Raw genomic sequence first — 22,142 nt, forward strand, 5'->3', positions numbered from 1 at the left:
TGGGTCCCTTGGCAGGTGGTGCCCCCTGGGCAAGTGGGGCCCCCGGGCAACTGCCCAGCGTGCCCATTCGATAAGATGGCCCTGGACTTAAGGTCAATTAATGGTAGATTATTCAGAGTCCTCTTTGTGTACGACTACTTCTGCTATTCGAAATAGCTAGAAGTTCCCTTCAGTGAGGTGACACTTCCTTTTTTATTTTTTTAATCTAAAGCTACAACGATGTGCAAATGTCATTGACATCTAGGTGATAATTTCTTCAGTCTTCAGGCTCAATAGCTGATAATTCAGATATTTAAATTGTGTCCATTTGCCTACTACTGACCACTAAATTAAGAACGCATTGTATCTGTAACATCGAACATTAAATTAAAAAATGTCTATATTATACCAGGTTACAGGTTCTGTTACATGTCAACTATTGGTAAAATCATCCCATTCAATATATACAGTATCTCACAAAAGTGAGTACACCCCTCACATTTTTGTAAATATTTTATTATATCTTTTCAACAACACTGAAGAAATTACACTTTGCTACAATGTAAAGTAGTGAGTGTACAGCTTGTATAACAGTGTAAATTTGCTGTCCCCTCAAAATAACTCAACACACAGCCATTAATGTCTAAACCGCTGGAAACAAAAGTGAGTACACCCCCTAAGTGGAAATGTCCAAATTTGGCCCAATTAGCCATTTTCCCTCCCCGATGTCATGTGACTCGTTAGTGTTACAAGGTCTCAGGTGTGAATGGGGAGAAGGTGTGGTAAATTTGATGTTATCCCTCTCACTCGCTCATACTGGTCACTGGAAGTTCAACATGGCACCTCATGGAAAAGAACTCTCTGAGGATCTAAAAAAAAAAAAATGTTGCTCTACATAAAGATGGCCTAGGCTATAAAAACATTGCCAAGACCCTGAAACTGAGCTCCAGCACGGTGGCCAAGACCATACAGCGGTTTAACAGGACAGGTTCCACTCAGAACAGGCCTCGCCATAGTCGACCAAAGGAGTTGAGTGCACATGCTCAGCGTCATATCCAGAGGTTGTCTTTGGCAAAGAGACATATGCGTGCTACCAGCATTGCTGCAGAGGTTGAAGGGGTGGGGGGTCAGCCTGTCAGTGCTCAGATCATACGCCGCACCAGGGGCGTAACTACAGGGGTTGCAGGGGTTGCAATTGCAACCGGGCCCAATACTCCAGGGGGCCTGTGCATCTCCCCTGTACACCTGGATATGAGCGGCGGCGGAGGCAGCATGTAGAGTAATCACTGTCCTCCTTTTTCCTCCTGTAGCTGCAGGAGAAAAATGGAGGAGATTGGTTCCTCCGAAAGCTGCCCCCACCACTCCTCCTATCCAGTTCACTTGTGTTCTGCTGTCTCTGGGCCCCTGTGTGCTACCCTGGTCCCCCCCCACAGTGCTGCCTCCCCTCTCCTGGCAGCTGCTGCAGGGGATGTGTCACAATAGAGAACCAGGAAGGGGTCGGTAAATATGTAATTTACCAGCTCCTTCCTTTTCTGAATGGACAGAGTCATAGTCAGTGACATTGTAAAAAAAATAAAATAAAATGATAAAAAATAATACAATTAAAATACCAAAAAATAAAAACTACTGACACAGTGGGTGAACCAGGATTGCAAAGGTCACACTTGCAACCGGGCCCTGGCATTCCACCACCATGGGGAGGCCTCAAGATGGCAGGAAGGGGGCCCACTGCAGAACTTGTGAAAGGGTCCCGCGGCAGGACCGTAATAAAAGGCCCCGCAATGAGAGTAAAGGGCCCCAGGATCAGTGGGAAGAGCCCCAGGCTTGAAAGGAAGGGCCCCGGCCAGGGGTCCAGGGGCCCTTCGTGGTTTCTTGCACCGGGGCCCTGAAGGTTATAGTTACGCCTCTGCGCCGCACACTGCATCAAATTGGTCTGCATGGCTGTCGTCCCAGAAGGAAGCCTCTTCTAAAGATGATGAACGAGAAAGCCCCCAAACAGTTTGCTGAAGACAAGCAGACTAAGGACACGGATTACTGGAACCATGTCCTGTGGTCTGATGAGACCAAGATAAACTTATTTGGTTCAGATGTTGTCAAGCGTGTGTGGCAGCAACCAGGTGAGGAGTACAAAGACAAGTGTGTGTTGCCTACAGTCAAGCATGGTGGTGGGAGTGTCATGGTCTGCGGCTGCATGAGTGCTGCCAGCACTGGGGAGCTCCAGTTCATTGAGGGAACCATGAATGCCAACATGTACTGTGACATACTGAAGCAGATCATGATCCCCTCCCTTCGGAGACTGGGCCGCAGGGCAGTATTCCAACATGATAACAACCCCAAACACACCTCCAAGACGACCACTGCCTTGCTAAAGAAGCTGAGGGTAAAGGTGATGGACTGGCCAAGCATGTCCCCAGACCTAAACCCTATTGAGCATTTATGGGGCCTCCTAAAACAGAAGATGGAGGAGTGCAAGGTCTCTAACATCCACCAGCTCCGTGATGTCATCATGGAGGAGTGGAAGAGGACTCCAGTGGCAACCTGTGACGCTCTGGTGAGCCCCATGCCCAAGAGAGTTAAGGCAGTGCTGGAAAATAATGGTGGCCACACAAAATATTGACACTTTGGGCCCAATTTGGACTTTGTTTGCTAGGGGTGTACTCACTTTTGTTGCCAGCGGTTTAGACAATAATGGCTGTGTGTTGAGTTATTTTGAGGGGACAGCAAATTTACACTGTTATACAAGCTGTACACTCACTACTTTACATTGTAGCAAAGTATCATTTCTTCAGTGTTGTCACATGAAAAGATATAATAAAATATTTACAAAAATGTGAGGGGTGTACTCACTTTTGTGTATATATATATATATTTTTTTACAATGTACCAATATAAAAGGCTTGTATATGCTTGCTTACTGTAAAGCGGTAGTAAACCACTGGGTGATTTTTTTTTTCTGACCTGCAAGGTGAAGCCATAATGTGCATGACATACTAGCACATTATGTGAAACGTACCTTAAAATGAAGCCTTCCAGCGATGCGCTGTCATCGCTGGAGGCTGCTTATATCTTCTCACGACTTCTCGAAACCGTAATGACGGCGCATACGCGGGAGAGCCACTGTTTTTGGCACAGGACTCTGAAGGAACATCCTGGGTGTCCATTCCTTCAGAGCGCGTGCGCAAATGAGGTCATCAGCTGCATATACAGTAAATATCGGTGCATGTTTAGGAGATATTTACAGTACCTATAGGTAAGCCTTATTATAGCCTTACCTGTAGGTACAAGTCAGAGATGGGAGTTTTCTCCCACTTTAAAGTGTTACTAAACCCAGGATCCTGCATTCACTATATCTGGTCTCCCACAGTACACAGAACATGGAAATGCAATTATTTTAACAAATCTAAACTGTTAAAAACCTTTTCTCATCAGCAGTTAGAGCAGTCTTGAGACTTCTATCAGTGTCTGGTTAAAGCTTGTAGGAGGAGTTTTCATTTTACTCTGACTGTCCTATGAGACTGCAGGACCCCCGACACTCCGCTTTGACAGTGCTGAATTGCCCTGTGCTGATCACATGCACCCTCCCAAGATAAAAAAAAAAAAAAACTCTCTAGCAATACACACCAAACTGAGCATGTGCAGAGTGCCCCAAGGCTCTGTTCTGTCAGGAGATAGATTAGGGACAGTGGAAGAAGGGGAGGATCAGAGAAGACAGGATCAAACAGCCTTTTTACACATTGCGGGGGATTGACCCCTTAGGTTCCACAGTGAATATAACACGCATGTTTTACTGCATATACAGACTGATTTGACTGTTGTGGGTATAGTGCCCACCCAATTGTATCACAATAGCGAATGAAAATTCGCTATTGTTACACGGATCCTCCTCCTGGCCAATAAGGAAGCGTGTTCTGAGACCGTTTCCCGATTGGCCGAAAGGAGAAGCCATGCCATTGGGCATGGAGGAGGGGGAGGGAGGAGACGCAGAAGGGAAAAGAAGCTGCCGCCACCGTCCCTGTTGCCGTCCCTGTCGCCGTCGCTGATGTCCAGGCAGGGTGAGTGAACCATGGTTCCTGTCCTGGGGGTCCTGTCCTCTCCTGTCCTGGGGGTCCTGTCCTCTCCTGTCCTGGGGGTCCTGTCCTGGGGATCCTGTCCTGTCCTGGGGGTCCTGTCCTGTCCTGGGGGTCCTGTTCTGTCCTGGGGGTCCTGTCCTGGGTGTCCTGTCCTCTCCTGTCCTGGGGGTCCTGTCCTCTCCTTTCCTGGGGGTCCTTTCCTGGGGATCCTGTCCTGTCCTGGGGTCCTGTTCTATCCTGGGGGTCCTGTTCCGTCCTGGGGGTCCTGTTCTGTCCTGTCCTGGGGGTCCTGTCCTGGGTATCCTGTCCTGTCCTGGGAGTCCTGTTCTGTCCTGGGAGTCCTGTTCTGTCCTTTGGGGTCCTGTTCTGTCCTGGGGGTCCTGTCCTGTCCTTGGAGTCCTGTTCTGTCCTGGGGGTCCTGTTCTGTCCTGGGGATCCTGTCCTGTGAGTCCTGTTCTGTCCTGGGGGTCCTGTTCTGTCCTGGGGGTCCTGTTCTGTCCTGTCCTGGGGGTCCTGTCCTGGGGATCCTGTCCTGTCCTGGGAGTCCTGTTCTGTCCTGGGGGTCCTGTTCTGTCCTGGGGGTCCTGTTCTGTCCTGTCCTGGGGGTCCTGTCCTGGGGATCCTGTCCTGTCCTGGGAGTCCTGTTCTGTCCTGGGGGTCCTGTTCCGTCCTGGGGGTCCTGTTCCGTCCTGGGGGTCCTGTTCTGTCCTGTCCTGGGGGTCCTGTCCTGGGTATCCTGTCCTGTCCTGGGAGTCCTGTTCTGTCCTGGGAGTCCTGTTCTGTCCTTTGGGGTCCTGTTCTGTCCTGGGGGTCCTGTCCTGTCCTTGGAGTCCTGTTCTGTCCTGGGGGTCCTGTTCTGTCCTGGGGATCCTGTCCTGTCCTGGGAGTCCTGTTCTGTCCTGGGGGTCCTGTTCTGTCCTGGGGGTCCTGTTCTGTCCTGTCCTGGGGGTCCTGTCCTGGGGATCCTGTCCTGTCCTGGGAGTCCTGTTCTGTCCTGGGGGTCCTGTTCCGTCCTGGGGGTCCTGTTCTGTCCTGTCCTGGGGGTCCTGTCCTGTCCTGGGAGTCCTGTTCTGTCCTGGGGGTCCTGTTCTGTCCTGTCCTAGGGGTCCTGTCCTGGGTATCCTGTCCTGTCCTGGGAGTCCTGTTCTGTCCTGGGGGTCCTGTTCTGTCCTGGGGGTCCTGTTCTGTCCTGGGGGTCCTGTTCTGTCCTGGGGATCCCTTCCTGTCCTGGGGGTCCTGTTCTGTCCTGGGGGTCCTGTTCTTTCCTGTCCTGTTCTGCTGTGGTCCGGGGGTGTGCGGCCTGGTGTGGTGGGGGGGGGGGGGGTGCGGGTTTGATGCGGTCCTTCTGCTACCCCCCCCCCCCCCCGACCCATATAGCACCAGCAGCCACTGCAAGGAGGTTAGAAAATAAAAGCAATAGTCTCATTGTGGGTAACACAGACAGGTCTTCTTGCAGACTCTTTCCATGGGGAAGCCCAGTATGGCAGGGCCCCGATGTCACTCCCTGTTTTCATGTGTGTGGATTGTTTGAGCTGTGAATCCTGGGTTGCATTCCCTCAATCTTCAAAGCTATTCTGAACCCCGCAGGAGGATAATGACAGATCGCAGCTACAGAGTCATCCAGGTCTCTCTGCTGCTTGTCATGAATAACCAAGATTCTGAGAAACTGTTGTGTCAGGGGGAAATTGTCCCAATTGCATCTTATTGCTTTCATTACCTGAACAAGCTGTGTGTGTGCGTATGTAAATCAATAGAAAAAAAAAATATATATATATATATATATATATATCTATATATATATATATATATATATATATATATATATATATATATAAATAAATAAATATACAGTGCTGTGAAAAAGTATTCTTTTTTTATTTTTTTTTTGCATTTTTGTCACACATTCTAAAGCCTTAACATTTTCCTTGCCCTCGATTCGATCCAGCGCTATGCAGGTCTGCAGCTCTTCTCTCCCCTCCCTTCCGGGTCTCACTAGCTTTGCTGGGTCACTGGGGAGCCATTGGCCCCCAGTGAATAGATACCCAAAATTGCGCATGCTCGTGGAATGGAGACAAACATTGGTACCTAAAAATCTCCATAGACAACACTTTAAAAATGTCTACAGGTTACCGGTTTAGAGTTACAAAAGAGGTCTAGGGTTAGAATTATTGCTCTCACTGTAACAATCGTGGCGATACCTCACATGGGTGGCTTGAACACCGTTTATACATCTGCGCGACTTGCGTATGCATTCACTTCTGTGCGGGAGCAGCTCTTCTCTCCCCTCCCTTCCTGGTCTCCCTAGCTTTGCTGGGTCACCGGGAGCCATTGGCTCCCAGTGCTCTCATTTAAAGCCAGTGATGAGGGAGTCGAGGGCGAGGCTGAGTCCCTCCATCTGCCAGCAATGGGGCGCTATTCCTCCCTCTGGCACCAGCGATGGTGCGCTATGCCTTCCACTGACACCAGCCTTTACACACACATGAACCTTATTGGCATCCCAGTCTTAGTCCGTAGGGTTTCATTATTGAGATGGCTGACCAAGTATCAGAGTATGGTGTGACCTGGATGATGGCTGTCCAGTAATCAGAGTATGGTGTGACCTGGATGATGGCTGTCCAGTAATCAGAGTATGGTGTGACCTGGATGATGGCTGTCCAGTAATCAGAGTATGGTGTGACCTGGACGATGGCTGTCCAGGTATCGGAGTATGGTGTGATCTGGACGATGGCTGTCCAGGTATCGGAGTATGGTGTAACCTGGACGATGGATGTCCAGGTATCGGAGTATGGTGTGATCTGGACGATGGCTGTCCAGGTATCGGAGTATGGTGTGACCTGGACGATGGCTGTCCAGGTATCGGAGTATGGTGTGACCTGGACGATGGCTGTCCAGGTATCGGAGTATGGTGTGACCTGGACGATGGCTGTCCAGGTATTGTAGTATGGTGTGACCTGGACGATGGCTGTCCAGGTATCAGAGTATGGTGTGACCTGGATGATGACCTACTGACACCACTGATCGGGCGCTATTCCTTCCACTGATGCCAGTGATGAGGCGCTATTCCTTCCACTTACACCAGCGATAAAGCGCTATGCCTTCCACTGACACCAGTGATGGGACGCTATTCCTCCCTCTGACGCCAGCAATGGGGTGCTATTCCTCCCTCTGGCACCAGCGATGGTGCGCTATGCCTTCCACTGACACCAGCCTTTACACACACATGAACTTTATTGGCATCCCAGTCTTAGTCCGTAGGGTTTCATTATTGAGATGGCTGACCAAGTATCAGAGTATGGTGTGACCTAGATGATGGCTGTCCAGTAATCAGAGTATGGTGTGACCTGGATGATGGCTGACCAAGTATCAGAGTATGGTGTGACCTGGATGATGGCTGTCCATTAATCAGAGTATGGTATGACCTGGATGATGGCTGTCCAGGTATCGGAGTATGGTGTGACCTGGATGATGACTGTCCAGGTATCGGAGTATGGTGTGACCTGGATGATGACCTACTGACACCACTGATCGGGCGCTATTCCTTCCACTGATGCCAGTGATGAGGCGCTATTCCTTCCACTTACACCAGCGATAAAGCGCTATGCCTTCCACTGACACCAGTGATGGGACGCTATTCCTCCCTGTGACGCCAGCAATGGGGTGCTATTCCTCCCTCTGGCACCAGCGATGGTGCGCTATGCCTTCCACTGACACCAGCCTTTACACACACATGAACTTTATTGGCATCCCAGTCTTAGTCCGTAGGGTTTCATTATTGAGATGGCTGACCAAGTATCAGAGTACGGTGTGACCTGGATGATGGCTGTCCAGTAATCAGAGTACGGTGTGACCTGGATGATGGCTGTCCAGTAATCAGAGTATGGTGTGACCTGGACATTAGCCAGGCCTCATTACAAGTGAACAGTTGTATAGTGACGATGAATGGCTTGCTGGTTCCTTGGGATTGTGTCTGCGTCTGCAAGGAATTGTCAAGTAAACAGGACTGGAAAAGACGTCAGCAGCTGCGACACTGCGAGGGCGAGGGGGTGTGAGGTCTCTGTCAATGATGGCAGTGAGGTGGGGGCAGTTAGTGAAAACTAAGAGCAGACAAAGAGATCAGTCATGGGGAAAAATATGAGGGTAAGAAGAGACGGGAATGCTGGGAGTAATGAGAGCGTATTAAGCCAGGCAGGCCGCAGGCAGAACACAATGTCATATTAGAAGATGGATATCCAGTCCACCCAGCTTGTCCCTGTAGAATAAAGGGCCGTGGGGTCACACCTGTTGTGTGCTGTCGGGGAATAGGGCCGTTATTAGTGACTCAGCTGTCTCAATGTGACGCAATGTTGGGACAAACTCTTCCTGTCTGTGTTATGGAGTGTCTGCCAGACTCCAAAGCCAGTCACAGTGCCAAACAAGACATGTAAGTTCGGATTGGGGAAAGATCAGCTTCAGGGAGACCACAGACAATACTGGAGACCGGTCCTTTGCCCTCTGCCTGCCTTTTTTTGGCCACAGCTTTTAAGGTTCAATTCCCTCCTAACTGCGGCCCACGGGCCAGATGTGGCCCTTTGCTTACCTTTATCTGGCCCTTGGCCTTATTCCTCACACTGACACAAAGCACTATTTCTTCCACTGACACCAGTGATGGGGCACTATACCTCCCTCTTACACCAGCAATGGGGCACTATTGCTTCTACTGACACCACTGATTGGGAGCTATGATGAGGCGCTATTCCTTACACTGATGCCAGTGATGGGGTGCTATTCCTTACACTGATGCTGGTGATGAGGCGCTATTCCTTCCACTAACACCAGCGATAAAGCGCTATGCCTTCCACTGACACCAGTGATGGACGCTATTCCTCCCTCTGACGCCAGCAATGGGGCGCTATTCCTCCCTCTGGCACCAGCGATGGTGCGCAATGCCTTCCACTGACGCCAGCAATGGGGTGCTTTGCTTTCCACTGATGCCAGCAATGGAGCGCTATGCCTTCCACTGATGCCAGCAATGGGGCTCTATGCCTTCTACTGACGCCAGCAATGGGGAGCTATGCCTTCCACTGACCCCAGCGATGGAGCGCTATGACTTCCACTGACGCCAGTGATGGGGCGCTATGCCTTCCACGGATGCCAGTGATGGGGCGCTATGCCTTCCACGGATGCCAGCGATGGGGCGCTATGCCTTCCACTGACACCTGGGATGGGGCGCTCTGCCTTCTACTGTTACCAGCGATGGGGCGCTTTGCCTTCCACTGATGCCAGCGATGGGGCGCTTTGCCTTCACTGATGCCAGTGATGGGGCGCTATGCCCTCCACGGACGCCAGAGATGGGGCGCTATGCCTTCCACGGACGCCGGTGATGGGGGGGGGGGGCGCTATGCCTTCCACTGACGCCAACTATATGCCTTTCACTGACAGGGCGTCATTCCTCCCACTGACGCTACTGAAGGGCAATATTCCTTCCACTAATGCCAGGGATGGGGCACTATTCCTTCCACTCACACCATCGATGGGGCACATTTCCTCCCACTGGTGCCAGCAATTGGCAAACCCCCCCCCCCCCCAAATTCCAATGATGGGGCAATATTCCTCCTCTTACTGACCATAGGTGCTATGTAATTTTCTTACTCCCACTAGCCACCAATACTGCAGCATTGTTTACTCCGGGGCATTTTCTACTCCTACCATCCACAATCCAGCCCCCTAAAGACTGAAGGACGGTAATTTGGCCCTTAGTTTAGAAAGTTTGGAGACATCAATTTAGTGCTATCAGTTTTTTTTAGATGTATTTGATAATTATTGCAGTGAATGCAGATCCCCTTAAAAAAAAACATTGTGTATATGGAAAAAATCCAGGCGCCTACAAACAAAAATGTTGATTGTGCAACACGTGTTACATATCGCTGCGCACAGCAGAGTGAAGGCAATAATTCTAGGCCCATTATTTATGGTTAACTCCTAAACTGATGACCTGTAGGGTCTTGTTGTACCAACATTTGTCGCCATTTCTTGGCTGCATGCAATATTAAGGTTTGGCATGTTTGGTATCTCTTTACTCTGCTCAACTTCATTTATATTTTACCTTTGGTAGATATTTTACTGAAATGTTGCTGTGATATAAAAAATCAGAACGACCACTATTTTCTTCTCCAGGGTGTCTGCTTTCAGAAAATATATAATGTTTTGGGGGGTTTTAAGTAATCTTCAGGCCTAAAATGATTATTGAAATATGTGCAAAAAAGGCTCCAGCAGCAGAAGGGTTGAATGTCTGACATACACTATATTACCAAAAGTATTGGGACGCCTGCCTTTACACGCACATGAACTTTATTGGCATCCCAGTCTTAGTCCATAGGGTTCAATATTGAGTCGGCCCACCCTTTGCAGCTATAACAGCTTCAACTCTTCTAGGAAGGCTGTCCACAAGGTTTAGGAGTGTGTGGATTGGAATGTTTGACCATTCTTCCAGAAGCACATTTGTGAGGTCAGGCACTGATGTTGGACAAGCATGACTCGCAGTCTGAGCTCTAATTCATCCCAAAGGTATTCTGTTGGGTTGAGGTCAGGACTCTGTGCAGGCCAGTCAAGTTCCTCTACCCCAAACTCGTTCATCAATGTCTTTACGGACCTTGCTTTGTGCACTGGTCCGAATAATTTGGTGGAGGGGGAAGGATCGTGGTGTGGGGTTATTTTTCAGGGGTTGGGCTTGGCCCCTTAGTTCCAGTGAAGGGAACTCTTAGTGCCGGTTCACACTAGTGCGGCTGCGGAGATCGCATGTAATTCGGAGCGCACTGCTCCTTCATTACATGCGATCTCATGTGCGGTGCGAATTTCAGCCATACACTTTGTATGGCTGAATTCGCACTGCATCCGCACCAGGAGGCATTTTTCCAGCCGCATCAAAATCGGATCGCACAGTGGTTCACACTTGTGCGATCCGATTCTGTGCGTACTTGCAGATCGCATTGCGATATGCAATCAAACTGGGGGTGTTGTTAACTTTTAATTGACACCCCCTGCATATCGCATATGGCAGTGTGAACTGCCAGAGGTGCGGATGCGATTTGGGAACAAGCTGCATATTCGCAGCGTTCCTGCATCGCACAAGTTTGAACCGAGCCTTAAGGCATTAGCATACCAAGACATTTTGGACAATTTCATGCTCCCAACTTTGTGGGAACAGTTTGGGGACGGCCCCTTCCTGTTCCAACAGGACTGCGCACCAGTGCACAAAGCAAGGTCCATAAAGACACGGATGAGAGAGTTTGGGGTGGAGGAACTTGACTGGCCTGCACAGAGTCCTGACCACTCCTGTCAGCTAAGAACAGAAAAATGAGGTTAAAAATTTGCACAGGCTCACCAAAAAAAAAGATTGGAAAAATGTTGCCTGGTCTGATGATTCACGATTTCAGCTGCGACATTAAGAATTTGGCGTAAACAACATAAATGCACGGATCCATCCTGCCTTGTATCAATGGTTTAGGCTGGTGGTGTCATGGTGTGAGGGATATTTTCTTGGCACGCTTTGGACCCCTTAGTACCAATTGAGCATCCTTTAAACACAACGGCCTACCTAAGTATTGTTTCTGACCATGTCCATCCCTTTATGACTATAGTGCCCCCATCTTCTGATGGCTCCTTCCAGCAGGGTAATGCACCATGTCACAAAGCTCAAATCCAATACCAATACTATAGACCTACTAAAGAAGCTAATAGGGCGCCGCAACGCGTCTAGGAGAGTGGAGCAGAGTCTGTGACGTCACTCTGCCACCACCGCAATCTGTGTTTTATATAGAGAGCACTATGGTGTTGCCTTTCTGTTCCATTTACCCTGTGGTGGTGATCGTGAAAGGAGAAGAGACGGGAGGAAGCGCTGATTGCAGAAGATTGGGAGAGGAGCGAGGAAGTGTTATGTCTGGAGCTCTGAGTTGCTGTCGGATGATAATGAGGGGCTTTTGATTTTCTTGCGGGAGGTGAGCGGGTGGTGGATCACTTGTCACAAGGAATTTGATTTATCATTCATTTTAAGAAGTTTTGGATCATTTTTCACACAAGAAGCACTTGGTGTTGGACAGTTTACTGTATATGTATAGACTGCATCTAATTGATGAATTTTGAAGCGTTGCGTTGCACTATAGAATATAGTTATTGAGGACAAAGCTCAAATCATCTCACACTGGTTTCTTGAACATGACAATGAGGTCACTGTACTCCAATGGCCTCCACAGTCACCAGATCTCATCCAATAGAGCATCTTTGGCATGTGGTGGAATAGGAGATTGGCATCATGGATGTGCAGCTGACAAATCTGCAGCAACTGTGTGATGGAATCATGTCACTATGGACCAAAATCTATGAGGAATGCTTCCAACACCTCTCCGAGCTGTCATCGGCAGTATAGGGGGTGGAAATGGCGGTGAAATCTTTGCCAAATGTGGACATATGTGGGGCATTGATATTACCCCATCCCTGCCCCTTTGTTTATGTAGCCAAGGATTCCCAATTATGTAAGTGAATGGGTTGGGAGATGTCATTGCTAAGGACGTGCCGGGTTCAGACACCTGCTGCTTCCCTAGTAACCATTGAAAGCAGGAAGCTAAGAAAGAAAATATGGTTGGTAGTACCCAGCGAAAGCAGGGTAGCTTTCATTATGGACCTTACTTTGTGCACTGGTGTGCAGTCATGTTGGAACAGGAAGGGGCCGTCCCCAAACTGTTCCCACAAAGTTGGGAGCATGAAATTGTCCAAAATGTCTTGGTATGCTGACACCTTAAGGCTGCATTCACATGTCAGCGTTTGGATCGCGGGCAGAACCGCCGCGGTTCCGCCCGCGATCCGGAGATTATTGCAAATCGCGGGACGCCTAGCGTTGCCCGTTGATTTGCAATAGCCCCCCAAACGCCGAGCGATGTTGCCGCGATTTCCGCCTGCCGAATCGCGGCAACATCGCGCAAACAAAATCACGGGACGCAATACGCTCCAAAGAAGCTCTTGTACTTCTTTGGAGCGTATTGCGTCCCGCATTTTGTTTGCGCGATGTTGCCGCGATTCGGCAGGCGGAAATCGCGGCAACATCGCTCGGCGTTTGGGGGGCTATTGCAAATCAACGGGCAACGCTAGGCGTCCCACGATTTGCAATAAATCTCCGGATCGCGGGCGGAACCGCGGCGGTTCTGCCCGCGATCCATACGCTCACATGTGAACGGAGCCTAAGAGTTCCCTTCACTGGACCTAAGGGGCCAAGCCCAGCTCCACACCATAATCCCCCCCCCCCCCCTCCACCAAATGATTTGGACCAGTGCACAAAGCAAGGTCCATAAAGACACGAATGATCGAGTTTGGGGTGGAGGAACTTGACTGGCCTGCACAGAGTCCTGAGCTCAACCCGATAGAACACCATTGGGATGAATTAGAGCGGAGACTGAGAGCCAGGCTTTCTCGTCCAACATCAGTGCCTGACCTCACAAATACGCTTCTGGAAGAATGGTCAAACATTCCCATAGACCAGGATTTCTCAACCAGGGTTCTGAGGTTGCTAGGGGTTCCTTGAGCAATGGGCAATTTCTGCCTCTCAGATACGAAAGTTCCCAATTACACCATTGTTCCTTTTAGCTATCTATAAGGGGATAATTCTTCCCAACGATGAGAAGAGTAAGGAGCATTCTTCCCACTGACTGTCACACTAATGTATCATGAGTTGTAGATTTTTAATATTTAGCAGGGGTTACCCGAGACCAGAAATGTATTTCAAGGGTTCCTCTGAGTTGAAAAGGTTGAGAAAGGCTGCCATAGACACACTCCTAAACCTTGTGGACAGCCTTCCCAGAAGAGTTGAAGCTGTTATAGCTGCAAAGGGTGGGCCAACTCAATATTGAACCCTACGGACTAAGACTGGGATGCCGTTTAACCACTTAAGCCCCGGAAGATTTTACCCCCTTCCTGACCAGGGCCTATTTTGCGATTCGGCACTGCATGACTTTAACGGACAATTGCACGGTCGTGCGACGCTGTTCCTAAACGAATTTGACGTCCTTTTTTTCCCACAAACAGAGCTTTCTTTTGGTGGTATTTGATCACCTGTGCGATTTTTTGATCATGCGCTATAAACAAAAAAAGAGCATCAATTTTGCGAAAATAACAATATTTTTCACATTTTTTTATATGAAATTCCCCCCCAAAAAAATGTAAAAATCAAAATTTTTTAACATTTTCGGCCAATTTGTTTTCTGCTACCTATGTTTGATAAAAAAAAAATCGCAAAAAGCGTATTTTGATTGGTTTGCGCAAAAGTTATCGCGTTTACTAACAAATGGAAAGATTTTTGTCATTTTTGTTTTTTTTTTAAACGCGTAATAGCGGCGATCTACGTTTTTTTTTTTGCGGTACTGCGACATTGCGGTGGACAGATCGGACCCTTGACTGACATTTTTGACAATTTTGGGGTTACCAGTGACATTACTGCAGTAATCAGTGCTATACATATGCACTGTTACTGTAAAATTACACTGGCAGGGAAGGGGTTAACTTTTATTGGTGATCAAGGGGTTAATGTATGCCTGGTGCTTACTGACGTGTGTGGGGGGAGGGGACTGTGTGACACAGGGACAGATCGCAGGTTCAGCTATGCTGTCACTTAGGAGATCCGCCCGCTTTACACAAGCGGGCGGATCTCCTCACTCGATCGCCGGCGATCGGGGAAGAGCGGCGGTCAGCACTGCCTCTCTTCCCCTGGCCCGATTCCCGCTGTGTCTGAATACAGCGGGAGCGAGCCTCCGGCGGCGCGCGCACCGCCCACAAAAAGGAGGAGTCCAGCGACGTAGACCTGCGCCGCCCACAAGGGGAGGAGTCCAGCGACGTGGACCTACGTCGCTGGACGATAACGAGCCACTTTGCCGCAGTACGGTCAATGTGAGCGGTCGGCAAGTGGTTACGTTTATGTGGGTGTAAAGGCAGGCGTCCCAATACTTTTGGTAATATAGTGTACATCAAGAGATCTATTTTCTTCCAATGAGTAATGTAGAATTTAGATACATGCTGTATGTCTCTGATGAGGACATCCTCATGCACTGTCTATGTCTCTGATGATGACATCCTCATGCCCTGTCTGGGGTGGTGATGAGGACTCAGAAATCTATATTTTGTTTATCTGTCTGCCTTAAGAAGCTGACACATCTCCAGATTGCACAATCGCACTTTCTCACTCGCTCTGGTCCTATCACATGACAATGGCGAGGTATCTCTGTCCTCTTATCTTCTTCCTGTGTGTGTTTGAACAACTAGACAAAAAGCTATCATTAAACTGGACAGAAAAATCCGCTCTCTTATTTTTTTTAGTTTTGGATCGAGTTTGGAAGGGTCAAGCTGGTTATACATTGGAAGATTTTCCTACAATTGCTCATATAAAAAAATCTCATCATACATTTGAAGAATGATTCATCATACGTAGTTGATGAATGCCATTCGAACATTTCCACTTGCTCTTAACATTCGATCTTGAAATGAATGTCATTTCCTAAAAGAAAACCACCTACACTGTTGGAAAATCATTTGTTTGAGAAAAATTTTCCACCCTGCTCCTTCTAATTTTTGCATCACTACAGTCAAAAACGAACATCAGTTTGAACCCACCAAGGGTTAGGAAATTAAACGAACGTCCCCAAAACAAACATTTTTTAACAAAATTCTACTGGTGTATGGCCAGCTTTAGAACCTTTGTAAATTTTTAATTGCCTCTCTGTGTAATCGCGCCAATGTCACCAAGATGGAAAGTAAGAGAAAATCCTTAAATTAAGGCTACGTTCACATGTCAACGTAGCGATCGCGGGCAGAATCACTGCGATTCTGCCCGCGTTTCGGAAATCATTGCAAATCGTGGGATGCCTGTGCATTGCCTGTGATTTGCAATAGCACCCCATACGCTGTGCAATGTTACCGCGATTTCCGCCTGCCGAATCGCGGTAACATCGCGCAAAAAAAAATCCCGGGACGCATGACGCCCAAAAAAGGTACAAGAGCTTCTTTGGGGCGTCATGCGTCCCGCATTTTTTTTTGCGCGATGTTACCGCGATTCGGCAGGCGGAAATCGCGGCAACATTGCACAGCGTATGGGGTGCTATTGCAAATCACGGGCAACGCACAGGCGTCCCGCGATTTGCAATGATTTCCGAAACGCGGGCAGAATCGCAGTGATTCTGCCCGCAATCGCTACGCTGACATGTGAACGTAGTCTTAGAGTTTTCGTCAGAACAAAAAGTGAGGGTTGGGCCCCTTTCACACGGGCTTTCTGATCAGGTCTGCATGTCAATTTTTCAGGCAGACCTGATTGGATGCTCCATGCACCTCTATGGAGAAGCGGATGTCAGGGTTGACGTCTCCGCTGACACCCGCTGCTCTCTGATCTGATGTGGTCCATGAAATCCAGGTGGATGGAAACCCTATTTTCCATCCGTCTTTAGCAGGGATCCTCAAACTACGGCCCTCCAGCTGTTGCAGAACTACAAATCCCATAAGGCATTGTAAAACTCTGTGTAACGTTAAAAAACCATACCCCGTGGAGAAACCATACCCTCGTCACTTCCGGGCTGAAACAGCTGAGCAGCGCAGCAGTGCGCATGCTCAGAGCCCCGGATACGTGATTGAACATTAAAGAATTTGACAAGTGCGCATGCTCGGTGGGCATGAAATTCTCACGGCACTGTGTCTAATGTTATACTTGCGGCGCTTACATTAAAACAGCTCATCTGAAACGTAAATCATCTCCGCTCTTCGCCCTGTCACTGCCCTCATCTCCGGTAATAAATATAAAAGCGGCGGTGGGTGTATGAGATGTAAATGTGACGGCGATCGTGGCTCCGTGATCCGCTTTTATATTTATTACCGGAGATGAGGGCAGTGACAGGGCGAAGAGCGGAGATGATTTACGTTTCAGATGAGCTGTTTTAATGTAAGCGCCGCAAGTGTAACTACCGTGAGAAATCCATACCCTCCGTAGCGGAACCGGAAGTGACGAGGGTATGGTTTTCTCACGGGTATGGATTTTTCACGGAACACTCTGACATGCCTAGACATGACTAGGCATGATGGGAATTGTAGTTCCTGAACAACTGGAGGGTCATAGTAGTTTGAAGAATCTCTAGTCTGAAGGATCGGATAAGATCGGATGAAAATGGACAGGCAGTCCGTTTTCATCCGATCTCCTATAGAGGAGAGTGGGAATCTCACAGCTCCGTCTCTGCAAAGTAAGCAGAGATGGAGCTGTGATCTGCCTGCTCAGCAGGGATCAATCCGTTGACAGCAAAACAGAGTCCACCGGGTGGAAAGCCCCTGTGAAAGGACCCCAAATCTTCCAATGAGCCTGCCTGTCCTGGTGACAACTTTCTAAGGAGAGTTGTCTTACATTGTAGAGATTTCCCCTCATTTCCTGTTGTGTTTCTGGGACAGGAAGTTGAAGAGAAAGATCCATACCTAAGAACTTGTAAGATCTCAACTGGCTTTTCACGTTTGTTACTGGATCATTACTGGCCAGGCTTTGTTCTCTGGAGATACTCATTGTTGTCAGGAATGACTACAGCATTGCTCCCCGCAGGCAGAGCAGGGGCACCAACAGCTGCTGAAGGGAGGATTCTGCTGGATTGCGCCCCAGATGGGGGATGTAAACATCTGGAGCCACCTTGGGAGTCGTAATTGAACGCACCACTTGTGGGGTTCAGGGATAGAGGTCCTTCCTCTTCAAAGTTTTGGCCAATCCTGAACCCATCATGCACATGTAGCACTGCCCCCTAGGGAGCTACTGAATGTAGATTCCCCTGGGTTACCCATAGCAACAGTCCGAAAAAATTGTATCACTTTAAGACTTGGCTCAGACAATGAACAGTCCAGGGGATTTGGTTTTTGTGTTTTATTTTAGAACTTGGATAGGAGAAGGGATGAGTGGGATACTCCAACTTGAACCATGCACAATTTCTGAGGACACTAACTGTAATGAGTGAGGCAAGGCCACTGCTTCACCTTGCCACTAAAGTGAAGTAGAAAATAAGTTCCTGACTGAATTACTCTTCAGGGTCCTGACCCCTTTCTTACTTCCCATGCATGCTAGCCCCTTGTCCACTGACTCTCCACTGGAGTGGTCTCCTTCCTGGGCAGACCCCTGGCAAGCTTCCCGGTACTCATGCACAATGTTTTTCCCTGGGTTGCTCTACCTTCATCTCCACTTGTCAGTATCCTGGACCTCCTGGCTCAGCATCACACACTTGATCCACTAGGCTGACTGCCTGTGACCACCTTCCTTGCTGACTGGAGGAGAGACAACCGTCACCCTCCTCCTGGGACCTGGCTTCCCGCCCAAAGACGCCCTGTCACATGTGACCCTGGCTTTTATGACCTATCCCAGGATGCACCACTGTTGTGCCCTCCCACTGGGACAGCCACAAAAGCCTTTGTGTCACTGGCTGGGTTTCCTCCACTGCCCAACAGGCTCCCCTATTGGATACAGTGGGGACACTCCCTCAGACCAAGTGAATCACATATGGACACAACTAGCACCTACCTAGCAGTCATTGTGGAGCCTCCTCTCATCACAGTTCCTGGAGTAGCTGCCCCCTTTGTAGTCGCCTTTTAGGGTCCATTTACACCAGAAGCTGCATTGAAATGCATGGAGTGCATTGTGAGGGCAGTAATGCACTTTTTAATGCCTGTTCACACCAGTTGTGTTAGGACTGCACTTGGCAGCCTTGGAGAGCACTGTCTCAACGCAGGACAAGGCAAAAGGCCCTGTTCCCCATCTTGCCAGTACACACCAGTGTGTTGCGTGGTGTGCGGTTAAAAAAAAAAAATTCAGCTTAATAGAGAACAAGGCTTGATATTTTGCCTTGTGTTGAAACTGTGCTGGGCAAGGCTACCTATAGCAGTCCCAATGCACCTGATGTGAATGGGCCCTTAGGCCCCTGTTCACACCTGAGCGCTTTTCAGCTCGTAAAAAAAGCTAATCTCTGAAGTCTCAAAACGCCCAACAAGCAAAATCCCATTCATTTCAATGGCCCCTGTTCACATCTGAGCATTTTGTCGCCTGAAGCAAAATACCTGAAGCTCAAAAAAGTACACGAGCTTCTCTTTTGGCAGGTTACAAGCGTTTTTGTAAGATGTCAACGCCTGCCTCCAAACACCTGCCAAAACCACCTGAAAAAAACGCTCGAAAAGCATCTGAAAAAACGCCAGAAAAATGCACAAAAAAAAAACGCCCCTTAAAAACGCCTGAAAACTATACGCTCAGGTGTGAATGGAGCCTTAGGGTGCCAGGAGACCTGGAGCCTACTCATCCGTCAGTCATGAACTGGACTGGAAAATATTTAGTATTAGGCCCCTTTCACACGGGCTTTCCAATCCGGTCCGCCTGTCTGTTTTTTTAGGTGGACCAGATCGGGTGCTCCATGCAGCCCTATGGATCAGCAGAAGTCAGGATGACATCTCCACTGACACCCGTTGCTATCCGTCCGATCCTGTCTGTGAAATCCGGACGGATGGAAACCCTATTTTCCATCCGTCTGGAGGATCGGATCGGATGAGAACAGACATGCGGTCCATTCTCATCCGATCTCCCCATAGAGGACAGCGGGATCTGACAGCTCCGTCTCTGCACACAGAGCGGAGACGGAGCTGTCATCCGCCTGCTTAGCGGGATCAGTGGATCTACCCCCGCTGAGCAAAACTGACTCCTGTGTGAAAGGAGCCTTATGCCCCATACACACGTGCAGATTATCTGCAGACTTTTGTCTGCAGACTTACCAAAACCATATAATATGAGGTCAAACCTAAACACTTTCAATTTGTATGCAATCCGGCAGGCCCTTGCACTACATAAAAAAGGTAAGTCTGCAGACAAAAGTCTGCAGATAATCTGCACGTGTGTATGGGGCTTTAGGGCGATCCGCCGATCCCCCGCTGAGCAGGAGGATGACAGCTGTTCAGGTGCCCATGAATCTCTATGGGGGAATCGGATGGGAACGGACCGTCGGTCCATTCTCATCCGATCCCATCCGATCCGCTTGACAGATGGAATAAAGGGTTTCCATCCGTCCAGATTTGACGGATCGGATTGGATGTCAGCGGACATGTCTCCGCTGATATCCGATGCCCCATAGAGATGCATGGGGTAACGGTCCACCTGTGTGAAAGGGGCCATTAGCTGTATCTAGCATATGCAAATCAAAGGGGTTTGGGGTGTCCATATGTTCCTATTGGTATAGAATGTTTTTTTTATGGTTATCGTCATCTAAAAATGTCCAACATTTTTTGTCCTCTTCTCTACAGGTTTCCTGCTGAGCATCGTGTAATGACCTCAAATGTCGTCAAAGCAGCTTCTCCATTGGCTAGCGCTGTGACAGGTAAGTCATTACCATCATATCTCTCCAAAGAAGAGGGTAAACTGTCCTGAACACTCCCAAATATTTACTCGGTGTGCTTTCCAAAATGTACCACTGCCAAGTTTACATGGAATCTGAAGAGATTATACCTGAAATCTTCATTTCCCGTATCCATTAGGGTGTGTTTGAGAACAAGATTACAATTCGCTCCACCTAAAGATGATATTTAACTTTTCTCTGGTGAGTTGAATCACCTCCTGGCTTCTTATGTGTTATACACTGTGATGGTGACGTTTGTGTCTTTACACCCTCTGCCTAGCCACAGGGTTGGAATTATTAAAGTGGTTGTAAAGGCAAAAGGTTTTTTAGCTTCTGTGTGATTCAGCCCCCAAAAATACTTACCTGAGCCCCCTCTTGATCCAGCGATGTCCACAAGAGCCTTGCCTCTCTATTATTTTGCACTCCTGATTGGCATTTGGCAGCAGCGGGAGCAGCAATCACAGCCAGCTAATCAGGAGACGGAGGGGGCAGGATGAGCTCTGTGAGCGACCAGCATTCCTCCTTACCAGGGCCTACTGTACTACAACTAGGGGGACTACAGAGCCCAGCATTCCTCCTTACCAGGGCCTACTGTACTACAACTAGGGGGACTACAGAGCCCAGCATTCCTCCTTACCAGGGCCTACTGTACTACAACTAGGGGGACTACAGAGCCCAGCATTCCTCCTTACCAGGGCCTACTGTACTACAACTAGGGGGACTACAGAGCCCGGCATTCCTCCTTACCAGGGCCTACTGTACTACAACTAGGGGGACTACAGAGCCCAGCAGTCCTCCTTACCAGGGCCTACTGTACTACAACTAGGGGGGACTACAGAGCCCAGCATTCCTCCTTACCAGGGCCTACTGTACTACAACAAGGGGGACTACAGAGCCCAGCATTCCTCCTTACCAGGGCCTACTGTACTACAACTAGGGGGGACTACAGAGCCCAGCATTCCTCCTTACCAGGGCCTACTGTACTACAACTAGGGGGGACTACAGAGCCCAGCATTCCTCCTTACCAGGGCCTACTGTACTACAACTAGGGGGGACTACAGAGCCCAGCATTCCTCCTTACCAGGGCCTACTGTACTACAACTAGGGGGACTACAGAGCCCAGCATTCCTCCTTACCAGGGCCTACTGTACTACAACTAGGGGGACTACAGAGCCCAGCATTCCTCCTTACCAGGGCCTACTGTACTACAACTAGGGGGACTACAGAGCCCAGCATTCCTCCTTACCAGGGCCTACTGTACTACAACTAGGGGGACTACAGAGCCCAGCATTCCTCCTTACCAGGGCCTACTGTACTACAACTAGGGGGACTACAGAGCCCAGCAGTCCTCCTTACCAGGGCCTACTGTACTACAACTAGGGGGACTACAGAGCCCAGCATTCCTCCTTACCATGGCCTACTGTACTACAACAAGGGGGACTACAGAGCCCAGCATTCCTCCTTACCAGGGCCTACTGTACTACAACTAGGGGGACTACAGAGCCCAGCATTCCTCCTTACCAGGGCCTACTGTACTACAACTAGGGGGACTACAGAGCCCAGCAGTCCTCCTTACCAGGGCCTACTGTACTACAACTAGGGGGACTACAGAGCCCAGCATTCCTCCTTACCAGGGCCTACTGTACTACAACTAGGGGGACTACAGAGCCCGGCATTCCTCCTTACCAGGGCCTAC

General features: G+C 49.1%; 1 protein-coding gene across 3 annotated transcripts in view; it reads left to right on the forward strand.

Annotated features, from left to right (window-relative positions):
• The window catches only part of AGPAT1 (1-acylglycerol-3-phosphate O-acyltransferase 1), a 136,464-nt gene that overhangs the window by 30,340 nt on the left and 83,982 nt on the right, over positions 1-22,142 (forward strand). For all 3 annotated transcript variants that reach the window (XM_082263880.1, XM_082263881.1, XM_082263879.1), the window contains exon 3: positions 20,355-20,428. In XM_082263880.1, the coding sequence (XP_082120006.1) occupies positions 20,377-20,428 (52 nt within the window). In that variant the 5' untranslated portion in view covers positions 20,355-20,376. The remainder of the gene's footprint in view (positions 1-20,354; positions 20,429-22,142) is intronic.

Source organism: Pelophylax lessonae, assembly GCF_965119305.1.
Source record: "Pelophylax lessonae genome assembly, chromosome: 7".
Classification (NCBI taxonomy): domain Eukaryota; kingdom Metazoa; phylum Chordata; class Amphibia; order Anura; family Ranidae; genus Pelophylax; species Pelophylax lessonae.